The 19,256-nt window shown below is 36.8% G+C and overlaps 1 protein-coding gene across 7 annotated transcripts in view; it reads left to right on the plus strand.

Annotated features, from left to right (window-relative positions):
* PHKB (phosphorylase kinase regulatory subunit beta) overlaps positions 1-19,256 on the plus strand; it is a 269,459-nt gene that overhangs the window by 98,723 nt on the left and 151,480 nt on the right. For all 7 annotated transcript variants that reach the window (XM_019819691.3, XM_011290177.3, XM_011290178.3 and 4 more), the window contains one exon: positions 15,179-15,294. In XM_019819691.3, the coding sequence (XP_019675250.1) occupies positions 15,179-15,294 (116 nt within the window). The remainder of the gene's footprint in view (positions 1-15,178; positions 15,295-19,256) is intronic.

Consider the following 19,256-nt stretch of genomic DNA (forward strand, 5'->3'; position numbering starts at 1 on the left):
GGGTCTCAAACCCACAAGCCATGAGATCATGACCTGAGCTGCAGTCAGATGCTTAACCAACTGAGCCACCCAGGCACCTTTCCCCCCTTTTTAAGGGGTATTATTTGTGTGTTTATTAAGTTTATTTATTTTGAGAGAGGGAGACAGAGCATGTGAGTGGGGGAGGGGCAGAAAGAGAATCCCAAGCAGGCCCTGTACTGCCAATGGAGACCCCAGTGCTGGGCTTGAACTCCGGAACCATGAGATCATTACCTGAACCAGAGTCAAGAGCTGGATGCTTAACCAATGAACCACCCTGGTGCCCTGGTCATAGGTTTTTTTAAACTATGGAGGACATTTTGACAACATCTAGTAAAGTTGAAAGTGCACTTAGCACTTCAACTTTCAGCGATTCAACTTTCAGATATGTACCTTAGGTCAGAACTTTCCTACTAGGATACCACAAACAGGTTAAGATAGGCCAAAGAACTGAGTCCTTCATCCTAAAGCTATTTGTGTCACCTCCCAGGATAGTAACTTCTGGCTGCCAAGAGTCTTGTTCAGTTACTTCAGTGTGTTGTACAAATAACATTTCTATGTTGTCACAATGGTTAGGAAACTCTTTCCTAGAAGCATACTAAGATGTTCATTGCAATAATGTTACATAAAACATTTATTACAGTAGAATTCTAAATAATAAATAAAAGTGAACAGGGAAATAGAAAATCACCTTTAGGCAAGAACTACAGTAATAATTATTATATGGAAGATTTACTGATAAATGCTAAAATTATCGGGTGAAAACATGAAGAAAAACAATCTATATAAGTCTTAAAGCATTTCCCTTAATATATTTATTAACTACAGAGGGAAAGATAGTAACATTATAGAGGAGAACCCCAGTAGGAACCACTGTAACTAAGTGACCAGGGTTATCACCACCTGTAAGAAGACATTGTCACCATCCCCCTGCTATGATGAACTAAGAAAGTCACAACATTATTTCTATCACATTTTTGCCAAAAATGCATAACCTGTTGCCAAATGTACATAACCTCAGTCCAGTTTTAAGAAAATATTAGGTAAACTAAAATTGTGATAAAATAACTGGTTAATAGTCTTTAAAACTGTCAAGGTCATAAAAAACCAGGAGTGAGGGTAAAATAAACTAAGACTCCCCTAATTACAAACTAAATACAACGAGGAAGTATGCTGGTTAGGATACTGGAACAGAATGACATGAGTAAAAACAGATGAAATTCTAATACATTCTTTAGTTAATAGTATTGTACTAATGTTAATTTCTTGATTCTGATCATTTAATCACAGATAATAAGATGTTAACATTAGAGAAAGCTAGATGAGGGATATATGGAAACTGAACTATTTTTAACTTCTGTGTAAGTCTAAAATTAGTCCAAAATTTAAACATTTGTTAACCTAAATATCCATATTTAGGCATACAAATGAGTGAATTGTGGCATTGTCAAATGATTGGACTATTATATAGGTGTTAAAACCAATTAGATTCACATATATCAACATGGATTAATGTAAAAAATAACGTTAAAAAAAGTCAAACTGTAAAAGGATACATATATATAGCGTGATGCCATTTATACAAAATTTCAAGATGTAAAAACAACTGTTCTTCATATGTATGTGATAAAAGCTTGAAAACATTATGAAGAATTATTTACACCAATTTCAGGTTACTAGTTACTTCTGGGAGAAGTGGGAGGGACTTGGCTATAGAATAAGAGCTTCAACTGTTTCTGTTTCATGTGCTTAAAAGTAAGATCTAAAGCAGAGAAGGCAGCATGTTAACATTTGTTAAATTTATTTAATGATTCCATGGGTGTCTGTTATTTATTTTTTGTGCTTTTTATGCATGTGTGTAATGTTGTGTAACTTAAAAAATATAGTCCTTTAACTGAGTTCTTTGGAGGATCAAGACATTTCTGATAGGTAAATTATCCCTATGCAGTACTTTAAAGAGTGAACATTTTGAGAAATGAGAATTTGAATAGAAAAATCTATGCCCTAAAGTAAAATTTTTTTCATCTTCTGAACCTTAACTTTTTGGTTAAGTTTGCACACAGTATGTAGAGCCTAGGCAAATTAAAGAAAACAGTGTTATTTGTATATTAACATATTTAGGAGTCTCTTGAAAAAAGAAAATCGACTTCAGTTTTCAAGCTTCTCCTACCTAGTAGAAAGTTACTCTAATGGAAAATTCTAGTACACTTGAATTTAGTCTCAAAACCTTTTGTCCCCCTGCTGTGAGAATATTGAGTTCTATTTACATGAACTGTGAATCATTTTTGTTGAGGATATTTAGCAACAGAAAGAATTAAGGATTAGAGAAAATGGGAAGAGGGGCGCCTGGGTGGCGCAGTCGGTTAAGCGTCCGACTTCAGCCAGGTCACGATCTCGCGGTCTGTGAGTTCGAGCCCCGCGTCAGGCTCTGGGCTGATGGCTCGGACCCTGGAGCCTGTTTCAGATTCTGTGTCTCCCTCTCTCTCTGCCCCTCCCCCGTTCATGCTCTGTCTCTCTCTGTCCCAAAAATAAATAAAAAACGTTGAAAAAAAATGTAAAAGAAAAAAAGAAAAAATGGGAAGAGAAAACAGGGCAAAGCAAGAATGGAGGCTTTTGCTTTGAAAGTACCATAAGAGGAAAAGAAAACCAGGTGGAACTCACTTTCACACACCAATTGCTGAGGAGGTTGCTCTGCACGCACTTTGGTAGCATATGCTTTGGTAGGTAGGTATTGTGCCAGAACTAAAACCACTTTACCTTGGGTTTCAAGGATGGTATATGTGAAATAAATTAAGGCCACCTACATCATTTTCCTTCCCTAGCAACCACTGCCTGAAGGTAGGGGCTCAATCATTCCAAAGAGTATGTAAAATCATGAAAGCCTTAAACCTTTAGATGACTACAAGATACAGGATGGAAAAACCCTTTCAATATGCACTTGTATTTAGGCAAACTTAATTTACAAATAAATATCTTTTTGAAACTATGGAAAGGGGGCTTCTAACATATTTCTAGTAGGAAAGGAACAGTAAATAGAAATCAGTTTCATAGTACTCATTGCTAACTTAGCATGTATAATAAATCATTTAAACTTACATTTGGCATATGATCTGAATTGTTTTATTTTAGTGAATATTTGTCAAAAGCCTCATTTATAAGGATTTTTAATTAAGTTATTTGCAATATTAGTCCTCCTTATCTGATTTCTCTATAGTGTCTTAACTTTTTTATTCACAAATTATTCTCTTATAAATGTTTATATATTTATATACACATATATATATTATGTTTGATAATATATAGACATAGAGAGTTAAATTGTTCTTTGCCTTTGGAATTTATGGTAAACTAATTAAAATTGTATTTGCTTATTAAATGTGAGGCCTTAATCTCTAATTGTCATTGTTTTTTTATTACACATACCTTAATTTTATTAAGTCCATTAAGATTTTGTTTTTAAGCACAGTGTTATACCAATTCACCATCTCCAAAATTGTGATCATTTCATTGACATTTAACTGTTTTGAAATGATATCTGATATTTGAGTTATTTATAGGTAAGCTAAACATATCCAGAAAAAGTCACTGGAAACATTTGATTATGACTGTTACAGCTCTTTCAGATGAGAAATCTTTCTCTATAGTCTTTTTTCCAAAAGTGGCTTTCAAAGATACATCTTCAAAGTAAGGCAACACAAACTAGAAATTGGTATGAAGGTGAAGCAAAGGGCTAACAACATTGGGTACATAAACTGGGTTCAGAATTGAAGTTTGTACACAAAATACCCTGACCTTATAAATGGTTATGATCTTGATTTTCATATCCTAGCAATCCCTCCAAATGCCCAGTCCTTCTTATGAAAGCACAGCATTTTGTGTGGAAGACAACATACGTGTGTTTCTGAGTTTGTTTGTTTGTTTGTTTGTTTGTTTAAATATGAAATTTATTGTCAAATTGGTTTCCATACAACACCCAGTGCTCATCCCAAACGGTGCCCTCCTCAATACCCATCTCCCACCACCAATCAACCCTCAGTTTGTTCTCAGTTTCTTAGTTTAAAGAAGTTATACAGGTTCGGGGCACCTGGGTGGCTCAGTCGGTTGAGCTTCTGACTTCGGCTCAGGTCATGATCTCACGGTTCATGAGTTTGAGCCCCGGGTCAGGCTTTGTGCTGACCACTTGGAGCCTGGAGCCTGCTTCGGATTCCGTGTCTCCCTCTCTCTCTGCCCCCCACTCACATTCTGTCTCTGTCTCTCTCAAAAATAAATAAACATTAAAAAAAAAGTTATACAGGTCCTTAATTCCTTATATGAAAAAACATTTGGGACCAAATATGTTTTAGATATCAGAATTTGGGTTTTAAAAAATGAAATACCGTTTAAATCAGGTACCTTAATCTTGGTTTGCCTCTCTCTGTATTTTTCCCTTTGCTCATTTGTTTCTTAAATTCCACAAATGAATAAAAATATATGGCATATGTCTTTTTCTGAGTCTTAATTATAGAGAACAAACTGATGGTTACCAGAGGGGAGGTGCATAGGGGGATGGGTTACATAGGTGATGGAGATTAAGGAGGGCATTTGTTGTGATGAGCAATGAGTGTTGTATGGAGGTGGTGAATCACTATATTGTACACCTGAAACTAATACTACATTTTATATTAACTGGAATTTAAATGAAAACTTAAAAAAAAAAAAGATACCTTATTTATGTAATGGCCCCAGCACAGTTTAGGGCAAAATCTCATCATCACACATTAATATTTTTGCATAAGACATACACATATTCACATAAAGTGAGATGAATAAGGTAGATAACCTCATCATTTCTGAATTTTGACAAATGAGTTAAACAAAAACAACTGGTTTCAGAGTTTGTGGGATTTTTGTATTGCAAATAAAGGGTGGTAGACCTGGATAGTAAGTAGAGGTTGGGGGAAGATCACATAAAACAAAGGAAAATTAATAACTCTGGTCTTGACTCTAAGTGCAATTTGATTTAAGAGAAAGAAGTCAAAGGCTTCACCAGGGAGGAAAGGTTTGATATGGGACTGAAGAAAGATTCATAGAAAACTGTTTCACTTGAAAATGAGCAAAACCAAGCTCAACTGGAATCTAATGTTCCTGTCAGACAGTAGAGTATATATACAGAGGCACATGCGGATAGGGTGGGAAGATTATGGAAGGTTTGAATGTCAGACATGATTCACAAGATTCACAAAATCTTTATGACCAAAGAACTGATGTGAAAAATATCACGACTTGGTGTCAGAATGATATGGGTGATTAAGAAGACATAGTAGCAAAAATATGTTTCTAGACCAAGAGTAGGAAAAATCAGTTGTGTTATAGAGAAAAACAATTGAGAAGGGCTTACAAACTGTGGAACATAGTGTTTAATGGGAAAGCCAAATGGAAATATTTGTATTTGGATATAGAAAGGAAGGTATGGGTTATAAGTATTCTGGGCTAGAATCCCAAAAATTACAGAATTGTAAGCATGCATTGTAAACATACAATGTTTGTTAAGGTTTTGGCCCATTTAAAAAATTGAGTTGGTTGTTTTTATTTTTTTTAATTCTACTTTTTTAATTAATTAAGTTTAATTTAGGAGAGAGAGAGAGTGACCAAGGGGCAGAGGGGGAGAGAGAATAAGAATCTTAAGTAGACCCCACACTCCATGCAGAGCCCAATGCAGGGCTCAGTCCCATGATCCTGGGATCAATACCTGAGCCAAAATCAAGAGTGGGACCCTCAACTGACTGAGTCACCCAGGCGCCCCTGGATTGGTTGTTTTCTTATTATTGAGTTTTAAGTGTTCTTTATAGAATTCGGACTAGCAGTGCTCTATCAGATGTGTCTTTTGCAAATATTTTCTCCCAATCTGTGGCTTGTGTTCTCATTCTCTTGGTAGTGTCTTTAACAGAGCAGAAGTTGTAAACTGTATTCAAGTCCAGATTATCAATTATTTATTTCATGAATGATTTCTTTGGTGTTGTATCTAAAAAGGCGTCAATGGGGTGCCTGGGTGGCTCAGTTAGTTAAGCGACTGACTCGGTTTCCACTCAGATCATGATCTCACTGTTCATGAATTCGAGCCCTGCATCAGGCTCCACGCTGACAATGTGGAGCCTGCTTGGGATCCTCTGTCTCCCTCTCTCTGCTCCTCCCCTGTTGTCTCTCTCTCAAAATAAATAAACATTAAAAATAAAAAATAAAAAGGCAGCACTATACCTAGGGTCATCTAGACTTTCTCCCATGTTGTTTTCTAGGAATTTTGTGGTTTAGCTTTTATATTTAGATTTATAATCCATTTTTAAGTTTTTTTTAAAGGGTGTAAGGTCTACCTCTAGATTATTATTATTTTGTGTGTGTGTGTGTGGATGTCTACTTATTCCAGCACCATTATTTGAAGAGCTTATCTTTGTTCCATTATGTTGCCTTTGTTCCTTTCTTACAGATCAATTGACTGTATTTATGGGGGTCTGTTTTGGGGATATATATTTTGTTTTATTGATTTATTTGTTTATTCTTTTGCCTATACCACACAATCTTGATCACCACAGCTTTACACAGCTTTTTTTTTTACCATAGCTTTTGAAGTTGGGTAGTATGAGTTCTCCAATTTTGTTGTTGTTTTTCAACATAGAGTTGGCTATTTGGGCCTTTTGCTTCATTATACAACTTAAGAATCTGTTGATGTCCATAAAATAACTTGCTGGTATTGGGATTGGGATTTATAGAGTCTATAGATTTAGGAAGAAGTGATATCTTCACAATATTGAGTCTTCCTGACCCAACGTGGAACATCTCTATTTATTTAGTCATCTTTGATTTCATTCATCAGTTTGTAGTTTTCTTCATATAAATCTTGTTCTTATAAATTTTGTTAGCTGTATGCCTAAGTATTTCATTTGTGGATGTGCTGTTTTTACTTTCAAATTCTATTTGTTTGTTGTTGGTTTATAGGAGAGCAATTGACTTTTGTATGTTACACTTATATCCTAAAACTTGTTATATTCACTTATTAGTTCCAGTTTCTTTGTTGATTCCTTTGGTTTTTCTAAATAGACAATTATGTCTCCTGTGGTGAAAAACAGTTATGTGCCTTCTTTCCCAATCCATGTACCTTTTATTTCCTTTTCTTGCCTTATTGCATTAACAAGGACTTGAGGTACAATGTTGAAACAAGTGGTAAGAAGGGACATATTTGCCTTGCATCTGATTTTAGTGAGAAGGATTAAGTTTCTCACCATTAAGTATGATTTTAGGTTTTTCATAGACAATCTTTGTCAAGCTGTGAAAGTTCCCCTCTATTCCTATTTTATTGAGATTTTTTATGATGAATGATGTTGGATTTTCTCAAATGCTTTTCTGCATCTGATGATCAAATGATTTTTCACTTTTACAGTGTTTATGTAATTTCTATGTTAATTGGTTTTCTAATAGGGAACCAGCTTTCATGCCTAAGATAAAGCCCAATTGGTTGTGTTGTGTAATACTTTTTATACTTTCTTGGAATCAATTTGCTAAAATTTTGTTGAGGATTCTTGCATCTCTCTTCATAAGAGACTGGTCTTTAGTTTTTTAATAACGTATTTGTCTTGTTTTTGGTATTAGGGTATTGCTCATATAATGAAGTAGGAAGTATTCCTTCTGTTCCTATCCTCTGAAAGAGATTGTGGAGAATTGATATAATTTATTCTTTAAATGTTTGATAGACTTCACTAGTAAACTGTTTAGATCTGATACTTTCTGTCTTATAAACTCATTTATTATTGATTCAATTTCTTTTTTTAATTTTTTAATATGAAATTTATTGTCAAATTTGTTTCCATACAACACCCAGTGCTCATCCCAACAGGTGCCCTCCTCAATACGCATCACCCACCTTTCCCTCCCTCCCACCCCCCATCAACCCTCAGTTCTCAGTTTTTAAGAGTCTCTTACATTTTGGTTCGCTCCCTCTCCAAACTTTTTTTCTTTTTCCATCCCCTCCCCCATGGTCTTCTGGTAAGTTTCTTAGGATCCACATAAGAGTGAAAACATATGGTATCTGTCTTTCTCTGTGACGTATTTCACTTAGCATACCACTTTCCAGTTCCATCCACATTGCTACAAAAGGCCATATTTCATTCTTTCTCATTGCCACATAGTATTCCATTATGTATATAAACCACAATTTTTTATCCATTCATCAGTTGATTGACATTTAGCCTCTTTGCATAATTTGGCTATTGTTGAAAGTGCTGCTATAGGATACAAAATCAATGTACAGAAATCAGTTGCATTCTTATACACTAATAATGAAGCAACAGAAAGACAAATAAAGAAACTGATCCCATTCACAATTGCACCAAGAAGCATAAAATTCCTAGGGATAAATCTAACCAAAGATGTAAAAGATCTGTATGCTGAAAACTATACAAAGCTTATGAAGGAAATTGAAGAAGGTATAAAGAAATGGAAAAACATTCCGTGCTCATGGATTGGAACAATAAATATTGTCAAAATGTCAATACTACCTAAAGCTATCTACACATTCAATGCAATTCCAATCAAAATTGCACCAGCATTCTTCTCGAAACTAGAACAAGCAATCCTAAAATTCATATGAAACCACAAAAGGCCCCGAATAGCCAAAGGAATTTTGAAGAAGACCAAAGCAGGAGGCATCACAATCCCAGACTTTAACCTCTACTACAAAGCTGTCGTCATCAAGACAGCATGGTATTGGCACAAAAGCAGGCACATAGACCAATGGAATAGAATAGAAACCCTAGAACTAGACCCACAAAAGTATGGCCAACTAATCTTTGACAAAGCAGGAAAGAAAATCCAATGGAAAAAAGACAGCCTCTTTAACAAATGGTGCTGGGAGAACTGGACAGCAACATGCAGAAGATTGAAACTAGACCACTTTCTCACACCATTCACAAAAACAAACTCAAAATGGATAAAGGACCTGAATGTGAGACAGGAAACCATCAAAACCCTAGAGGAGAAAGCAGGAAAAGACCTCTCTGACCTCAGCCATAGCAATCTCTTACTCGACACATCCCCAAAGGCAAGGGAATTAAAAGCAAAAATGAACTACTGGAACCTCATGAAGATAAAAAGCTTCTGCACAGCAAAGGAAACCACCAACAAAACTAAAAGGCAACCAACGGAATGGGAAAAGATATTTGCAAATGACAAAGGACAAAGGGCTAGTATCCAAAATCTATAAAGAGCTCACCAAACTCCACACCCGAAAAATGAATAATCCAGTGAAGAAATGGGCAGAAAACATGAATAGACACTTCTCTAAAGAAGACATCCGGATGGCCAACAGGTACATGAAAAGATGCTCAACGTCGCTCTTTATTAGGGAAATACAAATAAAAACCTCACGCAGATATCACCTCACGCCAGTCAGAGTGGCCAATATGAACAAATCAGGAGACTAAAGATGCTGGAGAGGATGTGGAGAAACGGGAACCCTCTTGCACTGTTGGTTGGAATGCAAACTGGTGCAGCCACTCTGGAAAACAGTGTGGAGGTTCCTCAGAAAATTAAAAATAGACCTACCCTATGACCCAGCAATAGCACTGCTAGGAATTTACCCAAGGGATACAGGAGTGCTGATGAATAGGGGCACTTGTACCCCAATGTTTATAGCAGCACTCTCAACAGTAGCCAAATTAGGGAAAGAGCCTAAATGTCCATCAACTGATGAATGGATAAAGAAATTGTGTTTTATATACACAATGGAGTACTACGTGGCAATGAGAAAGAATGAAATATGGCATTTTGTAGCAACGTGGAAGGAACTGGAGAGTGTGATGCTAAGTGAAATAATCCATACAGAGAAAGACAGATACCATATGTTTTCACTCTTATGTGGATCCTGAGAAACTTAACAGAAAACCATGGGGGAGGGGAAGGAAAAAAAAAAGAGGTTGGAGTGGAAGAGAACCAAAGCATAAGAGACTCTTAAAAACTGAGAACAAACTGAGGGTTGATGGGGGGTGGGAGGGAGGGGGTGGTGGGTGATGGGTATTGAGGACGGCACCTTTTGGGATGAGCACTGGGGGTTCTATGAAAACCAATTTGACAATAAACTTCATATATTGAAAAAAATAAATAAATGAACATTTAAAAAAAAGAGAGAAAGTCTGCTATAAACATTGGGGTACAAGTGCCCCTATGCATCAGCACTCCTGTATCCCTTGGGTAAATTCCTAGCAGTGCTATTGCTGGGTCATAGGGTAGATCTATTTTTGATTTTTTGAGGAACATCCACACTTTTCCAGAGCGGCTGCACCTGTTTGCATTCCCACCAACAGTGCAAGAGGGTTCCCGTTTTTCCACATCCTCTCCAGCATCTTTAGTCTCCTGATTTGTTCATTTTGGCCATTCTGACTGGCATGAGGTGGTATCTGAGTGTCGTTTTGATTTGTATTTCCCTGATAAGGAGCAACGTTGAGCATCTTTCCATGTGCCTGTTGTCCATCTGGGTTAGTTCTTTAGAGAAGTTCTAGAGTTAGTTCTCTAGAGAAGTCTGGGATTGTGATGCCTCCTGCTTTGGTCTTCTTCAAAATTCCTTTGGCTATTCGGGACCTTTTGTGGTTCCATATGAATTTTAGGATTGCTTGTTCTAGTTTCGAGAAGAATGCTGGTGCAATTTTGATTGGAATTGCATTGAATGTGTAGATAGCTTTGGGTAGTATTGACATTTTAACAGTATTTATTGTTCCAATCCATGAGCATGGAATGTTTTTCCATTTCTTTATACCTTCTTCAATTTCCTTCATAAGTTTTCTATAGTTTTCAGCATAGAGATCTTATGCATCTTTCGTTAGGTTTATTTCTAGGTGTTTGATGTTTCCTGGTGCAATTGTGAATGGGATCAGTTCCTTTATTTGTCTTTCTGTTGCTTCATTATTAGTGTATAAGAATGCAATTGATTTCTCTACATTGATTTTGTATCCTGCGACTTTGCTGAATTCATGTATCAGTTCTAGTAGACTTTTGGTGCAGTCTGTCGGGTTTTCCATGTATAATATCATGTCATCTGCAAAAAGTGAAAGCTTGACTTCATCTTTGCCAATTTTGATGTCTTTGATTTCCTTCTGTTGTCTTCTGATGCTAGCAAGCACTTCCAATACTATGTTGAACCACAGCGGTGAAAGTAGACATCCCTGTCGTGTTCCTGATCTCAGGGAAAAAGCTCTCAGTTTTTCCCCATTGAGGATGATGTTAGCTGTGGGCTTTTTCGTAAATGGTTTTATGATGTTTAAGTATGTTCCTTCTATCCCGACTTTCTTGAGGGTTTTTATTAAGAAGGATGCTGAATTTTGTCAAATGGTTTTTCTGCATGGATTGACAGGGTCATATGGTTCTTATCTTTTCTTTCATTAATGTGATGTATTACATTGATTTGCGAATGTTGAACCAGCCCTGCATCCCAGGAATGAATCCCACTTGATCCTGGTGAATAATTCTTTTTATGCTATTGAATTCTATTTGCTAGTATCTTATTGAGAATTTTTGCATCTATATTCATCAGGGATATTGGCCTGTAGTTCTCTTTTTTTGCTGGGTCTCTGTCTGGTTTAGGAATCAAAGTAATGCTGGCTTCATAGAATGAGTCTGGAAGTTTTCCTTCCCTTCCTATTTTTTGGAACAGCTTGAGAAGGATAGGTATTATCTCTGCTTTAAATGTCTAGTAGAACTCCCCAGGGAAGCCATCTGGTCGTGGACTCTTATTTGTTGGGAGATTTTTGATAACTGATTTAGTTTCTTCGCTGGTTATGGGTGTGTTCAAGTTTTCTATTTCTTCCTGTTTGAGTTTTGGAAGTGCGTGGGTGCTTAGGAATTTGTCCATTTCTTCCAGGTTGTCCAGGTTACTGGCATATAATTTTTTATAGTATTCCCTGATAATTGCTTGTATTTCTGAGGGATTGGTTGTAATAATTCCATTTTCATTCATGATTTTATCTATTTGGGTCATCTCCCTTTTCTTTTTGAGAAGCCTGGCTAGAGGTTTATCAATTTTGTTTATTTTTTCAGAAAGCCAACTCTTGGTTTCATTGATCTGCTCTACAGTTCTTTTAGATTCTATGTTGTTTATTTCTGCTCTGATCTTTATTATTTCTCTTCTTCTGCTGGGTTTGGGGTGTCTTTGTTGTTCTGCTTCTATTTCCTTTAGGTGTGCTGTTAGATTTTGTATTTGGGATTTTTCTTGTGTCTTGAGATAGGCCTGGACTGCAATGTATTTTCCTCTCAGGGCTGCCTTCGTTACATCCCAAAGGTTTTGGACTGTTGTATTTTCATTTTCATTTGTTTCCATATATTTTTTAATTTCTTCTCTAATTGCCTGGTTGACCCATTCATTCTTTAGTAGGGTGTTCTTTAACCTCCATGCTTTTGGAGGTTTTCCAGACTTTTTCCTATGGCTGATTTCAAGCTTCATAGCATTGTGGTCTGAAAGTGTGCATGGTAGGATCTCAATTCTTGTATACTTATGAAGGGCTGTTTTGTGACCAAGTATGTGGTCTATCTTGGAGAATGTTTCATGTGCACTCAAGAAGAAAGTACATTCTGTTACTTTGGCATACAGAGTTCTAAATATATCTGTCAAGTCCATCTGATCCAATGTATCATTCAGGGACCTTGTTTCTTTATTGATCCTGTGTCTAGATGGTCTATCCATTGTTGTAAGTGGAGTATTAAAGTCCCCTGCAATTACCACATTCTTATCAATAAGGTTGCTTATGTTTGTGATTAATTGTTTTATATATTTGGGGGCTCCTGTATTCGGCACATAGACATTTATAATTGTTAGCTCTTCCTGATGGATAGTCCCTGTGATTATTATATAATGCCCTTCTTCATCTCTTGTTACAACTTTTAATGTAAAGTCTAGTTTGTCTGATATAAGTATGGCTACTCCAGCTTTCTTTTGACTTCCAGTAGCATGATAGATGGTTCTCCATCCCTTTACTTTCAATCTAAAGGTGTCCTCAGGTCTAAAAGGAGTCTCTTGTAGACAGCAAATACGTGGGTCTTGTTTTTTTATCCATTCTGATACCCTATGTCTTTTCGTTGGAGCATTTAGTCCATTTACGTTCAGTGTTATGGAAAGATATGGGTTTAGAGTCATTATGATGTCTGTAGGTTTCATGCTTGTAGTGATGTCTCTGGTCCTTTGTGGTCCTTGTAACATTTAACTCTCAGAATCCCCCTTAGGATCTCTTGTAAGGCTGGTTTAGTGGTGATGAATTCCTTCATTTTTTGTTTGTTTGGGAAGACCTTTATCTCTCCTTCTATTCTGAATGACAGACTTGCTGGATAAAGGATTCTCAGGTGCATATTTTTTCTGTTCATCACATTGAAGATTTCCCGCCATTCCTTTCTGGCCTGCCAAGTTTCAGTAGATAGGTCTGCTACTGCCCTTTTGTATCTACCTTAGTATGTTAGGGCCTGTTTATCCCTAGCTGCTTTCAGAATTCTCTTTATCCTTGTTTTTTTGTTGGTTTCACTGTGATATGTCCGGCAGAAGATCGATTGAAGTTACACTGAAGGGCGTCTCTGTGCCTCTTGGATTTCAATGCCTGTTTCCTTCCCCAGATCAGGGAAGGTCTCAGCTATGATTTGTTCAAGTACACCTTCAGCCCATTTCTGTCTTCTTCTTGTGGAATTCCTATGATACAGATATTGTTCCTTTTGATTGCATCACTTAGTTCTCTAATTCTCCCCTCATACCTCTGGATTTTTTTTTATCTCTTTTTCTCTGCTTCCTCTTTTTCCGTAATTTTATCTTCTAATTCACTTATTCTCTCTGCCTCTTCAATCCGTTCTGTGGCCGCCTCCATTTTGTTTTGCACCTCATTTATAGCATTTTGTAATTTCTCATGACTATTTTTTAGTCCCTTGATCTCTGTAGCAGTAGATTCTCTGCTGTCCTCTATGCTTTTTTTAACCTCAGCGATTAATTTTATGACTATTATTCTAAATTCTTTTTCCGTTATATTGTTTAAATCGGTTTGATCATTTTGTTAGCTGTCGCTACTTCTGGAGTTTCTTTTGAGGAGAATTCTTCCGTTTCGTTATTTTGGCTAGGCCCTGCATTAGCTCCAAACTGCAGGGCACTTCCCTTGTGGTGTCTGGAAAAACTTGTGTTGGTGGGCGGGGCCACACTCAGACTACATGTCTGCCCCTTGCCCACCACTGGGCCACAGTCAGACTGGTGTGTACCTTATCTTCCCCTCTCCCAGGGGTAGGGCTCACTTTGGAGTGGTGTAGCCCCTGTCTGGCCTGCTTGCACACTGCCAGGCTTGTGGTGCTCCTTCAATGGGATCTGACCAAGGACGTATTAGCAGGGGTGGATCCGCAAGGTGCACAGGGGCAGGAGGGGCAGGCTCAGCTTGCTTTGCCTTAGCTGGTCTGCTGCGGGAGGGGCCCTGCTGCACCAGGAGGGAGGCAGACCCGTGGGAGGGATGGAATCACAGAAGTGCAGCGTTGGGTATTTGTGCGGTGCAAGGAAATTCAGTGATGGGAACTGGTTCCCTTTGGAATTTTGGCTGGGGGATAGGAGAGGGAAATGGTGCTTGCCAGTGCCTTTGTCCCCCCGCTGGGCTCTGTCCTTCCAGGGCTCAACAACTCTCCCTCCTGGCGTCCTCTCTCCTTCCCTGCTCTCTGAGAGCAAAGCTGTTAACTTTTAACATTCCAGGTATTAAGTCCTGCTGGCTGTCAGAACTCATGGAGTCTGGCCCCTCAGCTTTTGCAGTCCAGACTTCAGGGGCTCTACCTTGCTAGGCGGGCTGCCCCTCTCCCGCTCTGGCTCCCTCCTGCCAATTCTTTTAGTCTGCATCACCTCTCTGTCCGCATAACCTCTTCCATGGGCCTCTTGTCTATCCTTGGCTCTGGAGAGTCTGCTCTGCTAGTCTTCTGGCAGTTTTCTGGGTTATTTAGGCATATGTGGGTGGAATCTATGTGCGATGAGCCCAGTGTCGTCCTACGCCACCATCTTCCCAGAACTCCCCTGAACGTGTTAAAAGAGTGTTGGTAGGCAAGTGTCTAATTGGATTTCAAATGGTATCTAATATTCTTACAGTATCTAAAGAGCCTGTTGCTCCATGTGACCTTATGTTTCTTTTCTTTTCTTTTCTTTTAGGTATCTTTTATTCAAAACCTGGTATTTTGTGTAGAAAGAGTTTACCGTGTACCCGACTTTGGTGTCTGGGAAAGAGGCAGCAAATATAATAATGGCAGCACAGAACTACATTCAAGGTAATTTGCTGATTTGAGTGGGGTTTTTTTTGTTATTTAAATGTGTAGAATTTGAATAAAAATCAAAGTACTAGATTGCAACTGTATTATTTGTCTTTTCATCTCTTATTTTTCTACATATGATAACAGATGAAATTCACTTAAAATTAAAGCAAGAAATTACTCTCAGTGCCCATAAACAGGTCCAAGAAAAAGTACGGTATCTTTCCCAACCTGTCATGATGTCAGTATATGCATATCTGCCTCCAATCCAAGTCTTGGCCTTTGTGCTAAACCAAATCTTTCTTTTTCCTTTTTGAAATGACGCCATTTGAAAGATCAAATATATTAGGATTGTCAAACACCAAATGTATACACATTTCATGTAAAATTCCCTTCCATATTGTAGAGCTGATTTTTTTTTATCCTAATCAGATACTCACACCTTTCATATAAAACTTAACATTTTTTTTTTTTCTGTAGGTGGTGCGATCAACATCTTGAGTTCTGGTTTAGTGGGCTTGATAAACAATGATAACTGATGACTGATGACTGATGTTAGTGGTGTATTAATTTCCTTTACTCCTTATGGTGAGAGAAATAGATTTAGTAACTGACTGTACCTTTCAGATATCCAAATTTTTTGCCTGGTAGGTTATCTTTTAACTGAAAAGTATAGCTCAATTGCACACCTGGTTGAGTATAGCTCAACTAGGAATAAACTTAACCAAGGAAGTGAAAGACCTGTACTCCAAAAAGTATAAAACACTGATGAAAGAAATTAAAAATGATACAAAAAAGAAAAGATATTGTATGTTCATGGATTAGAAGAACCAATATTGTTATAGTGTCCATATTACTCACAGAAATCTACAGATACAATTACAGATGTAATTCCTATCAAAATTCCAGTGACATTTTTCACAGAACTAAAACAAATAATCCTAAAATTTTATGGAATTACAAAATACCCCAAATATTGAGAAAGAAGAACAAAGCTAGTGGTATCACAATTTCATATTTAAAGATATACTACAATGCTGTAAAACCAAAACAGCATACTAGTGACACAAAAATAGACACAAAGATCAATGGAACAGAACACAGAGCCCAGAAATAAATCCATACTTATATGGTCAATTAACCTGCATCAGAGGGGGAAAGGATATACAATGTTATACGAATGGTACTGGAAAAAATGGAAAGCCACATTGGAAAAGAATGAAACTGGATCAGTTTCTTACATTATACACAAAAATAATCTCAAAATGGATTAAAGACCTAAATGGTGAGGCCTGAAACTCTGAGTCCTAGAAGGAAAACTGGACAGTGTTTTTTTTGACATTAGCCATAGAAACATTTTTCTAGATATGTCTCTAGAGGTAAGGGAAACAAAAACAAAGTTAAACTATTGGGACTACACCAAAATAAAAAGCTTTTGCCCAGTGAAGGAAACCACCAACAAAAAGGCAGTGTACTCAATGGGAGAAGATATTTGCAAACGGCATGTCTGATGAGGGGTTAATATCCAAAATATATAAATAAATTATACAGTTTAACACCAAAGAAACAAAGAATTTGATTTAAAAATGGGCAGAGGACCAGAATAGACGTTTTTCAAAGAAGACATACATGTGGCCAACAGTCACATGATAAGATGGTCAACATCACTAATTATCAGGGAAATGGTAATTGAAAGCACAATAAGATACCATTCTACACCTGTCAGAATAGCTAAAAGAAAAAACATAAACCACAAGCGTTGACAAAAATGTGGAGAAAAAGGAATCCTTGTGTACTGTTGGTCGGAATGCAAATTGGTATAGCCTCTGTGGAGAATAGTATAGAGTTCCTCAAAAAATTAAAAATAGAATTACCATATGATCCAGTAACTCCACTATTGAGTATTTACCCAAAAAAATGAAAACACTAATTTGTAAAGATATGTAAACCCCAAATGCCCATTGATAGAGGAATAAATAAAGATGATGTGGCGCGCGCGCGCGCACACACACACACACACACACACACAGGGATGTTATTCAGCCATAAAAAAGAATGAGATATTCCCATCCACAACAACATGGATGGACCCAGAAGGTATCATGCTAAGTGAAATAAGTCAGAGAAAGACAAATTCCATATGATATTACTCATATATGGAATTTACAAAACAAAACAAAGATAAAAAGAGAAAAACAGGGGCGCCTGGGTGGCGCAGTTGGTTAAGCGTCCGACTTCAGCCAGGTCACGATCTTGCGGTCCGTGAGTTCGAGCCCCGCGTCAGGCTCTGGGCTGATGGCTCAGAGCCTGGAGCCTGTTTCCGATTCTGTGTCTCCCTCTCTCTCTGCCCCTCCACTGTTCATGCTCTGTCTCTCTCTGTCCCAAAAATAAATAAACGTTGGAAAAAAAAATTTAAAAAAAAAAAAAAAGAAAGAAAAACAAAAAACCAACTCTTAAATGCAGAGAACAAACTTGTGGTTGCTAGAGGAGAGGTGGCTGGGGGGATGGGTCAAATAAAGAGAATTTAGAATACACATACCTTTAAAAATTATTTTTTAAGGAGGCCTCATGCCCAATGTAGGCCTTGAATTTATGACTGTGACATTAAGAGTCACATCCTTTACTGACTGAGCCAGTCAGATGCCCCAAGAGTATACATATCTTAATGAGCACTGACTAATGTATAGAATTGAGTCATTATATTGTGCACCTTAAACTAATATAACACTGTGTTAATTATACTGGAATTAAAAAAAGAAAAGTATAGTTCAATTAATTAGCTCAATCCAATTCACACTAAAAAACTTATTAAGAGCTTAATGGTTATCAGCTATAGGTCAATTTAGGTCAGTGAGACTTAAATGAACTAGATTAACAGTGTGGGAAACACTGGTTAAGAGGATATACTTTTTTGAATACAAGGACTAATCACACACACAAAAATTAAGCTGATATAAGATACTTAGTAAACTAAAATTTGGGTCCAGGTCATTAGCTGTATACTATCCCTATGCCTCAGTTTCCTTCTCTACAAAATGAAGATGATAATAGTTTCTACTTTATGAAGTTGCTATAATGATTAAGTTAATATATACAAATAATTTGAATACCTAGCAGAAGTAAGCACTAGAATGCAGGTGTACTCACACATTTCAGAATATGTTAATAACAAATATTGAAACAAAGAGGTTTTTCCTATTAACTCTGGGAAAGTAATATACACACATTTTTCTATAAGTTTTATGATTTATATGAGGCATTTTGAAGTATAGAGCAGAATACTAGCAATCAGAAAAGAAGTCAGTGAAGTAGAGAAATGATTTGTGGGAAAGTTCAGTTCAGACATTAAACAAATTCTGGAAAATACTAAAAATAGGAAAATAAATAGGAAGTTATGTTTCAGCTGTCATTCAAATTAAGTTCTTAACACTCCAGATTATCATTCAAATTGTAAGAAAAAGTGGATCTAATTAGAAAAGATGATATTTTAAAATGTACCTTTACAGTATTTATGATTTATCAGCCCCTTCTCTGCTTTTTTTTTTTTTTTGTTGTTGTTAACTATTTTGTATATTCCAATGTGAACCCAGTGACATTTTCAGTATAAAATATTTAGAGTTTGGGATTTTCTGTTTACAAAAAAAAAAAAAAAAATGTAAAGTCAGAAAGTACCTTGAGTTAAAGTTAACATTACCCCTAGAAAGTGAGGGTATTGGAATGTCCCCAGTGAAAAAAAACAGAAACTCCAACATGTGTAACTGAAGTGCCAACCTTTAAATTGAATCATTAAGGATTTTATTTCAAGGCTCCGAAGATCATTATGTAATGTTCTTTGCTATCTTTTGCTTGCAAAATCAATCTTAATTTGTGGCATGTTAGTTTTATTTAAATGGATGGGAAATGAAGTTTGCCATTTGGATTTGGATGATGGGTTTTACACATTTAACATTTCTCTCCTAACTTTTCTATGGTGTATCACT

Source organism: Felis catus, chromosome E2 (assembly GCF_018350175.1).
Source record: "Felis catus isolate Fca126 chromosome E2, F.catus_Fca126_mat1.0, whole genome shotgun sequence".
Taxonomy (NCBI): domain Eukaryota; kingdom Metazoa; phylum Chordata; class Mammalia; order Carnivora; family Felidae; genus Felis; species Felis catus.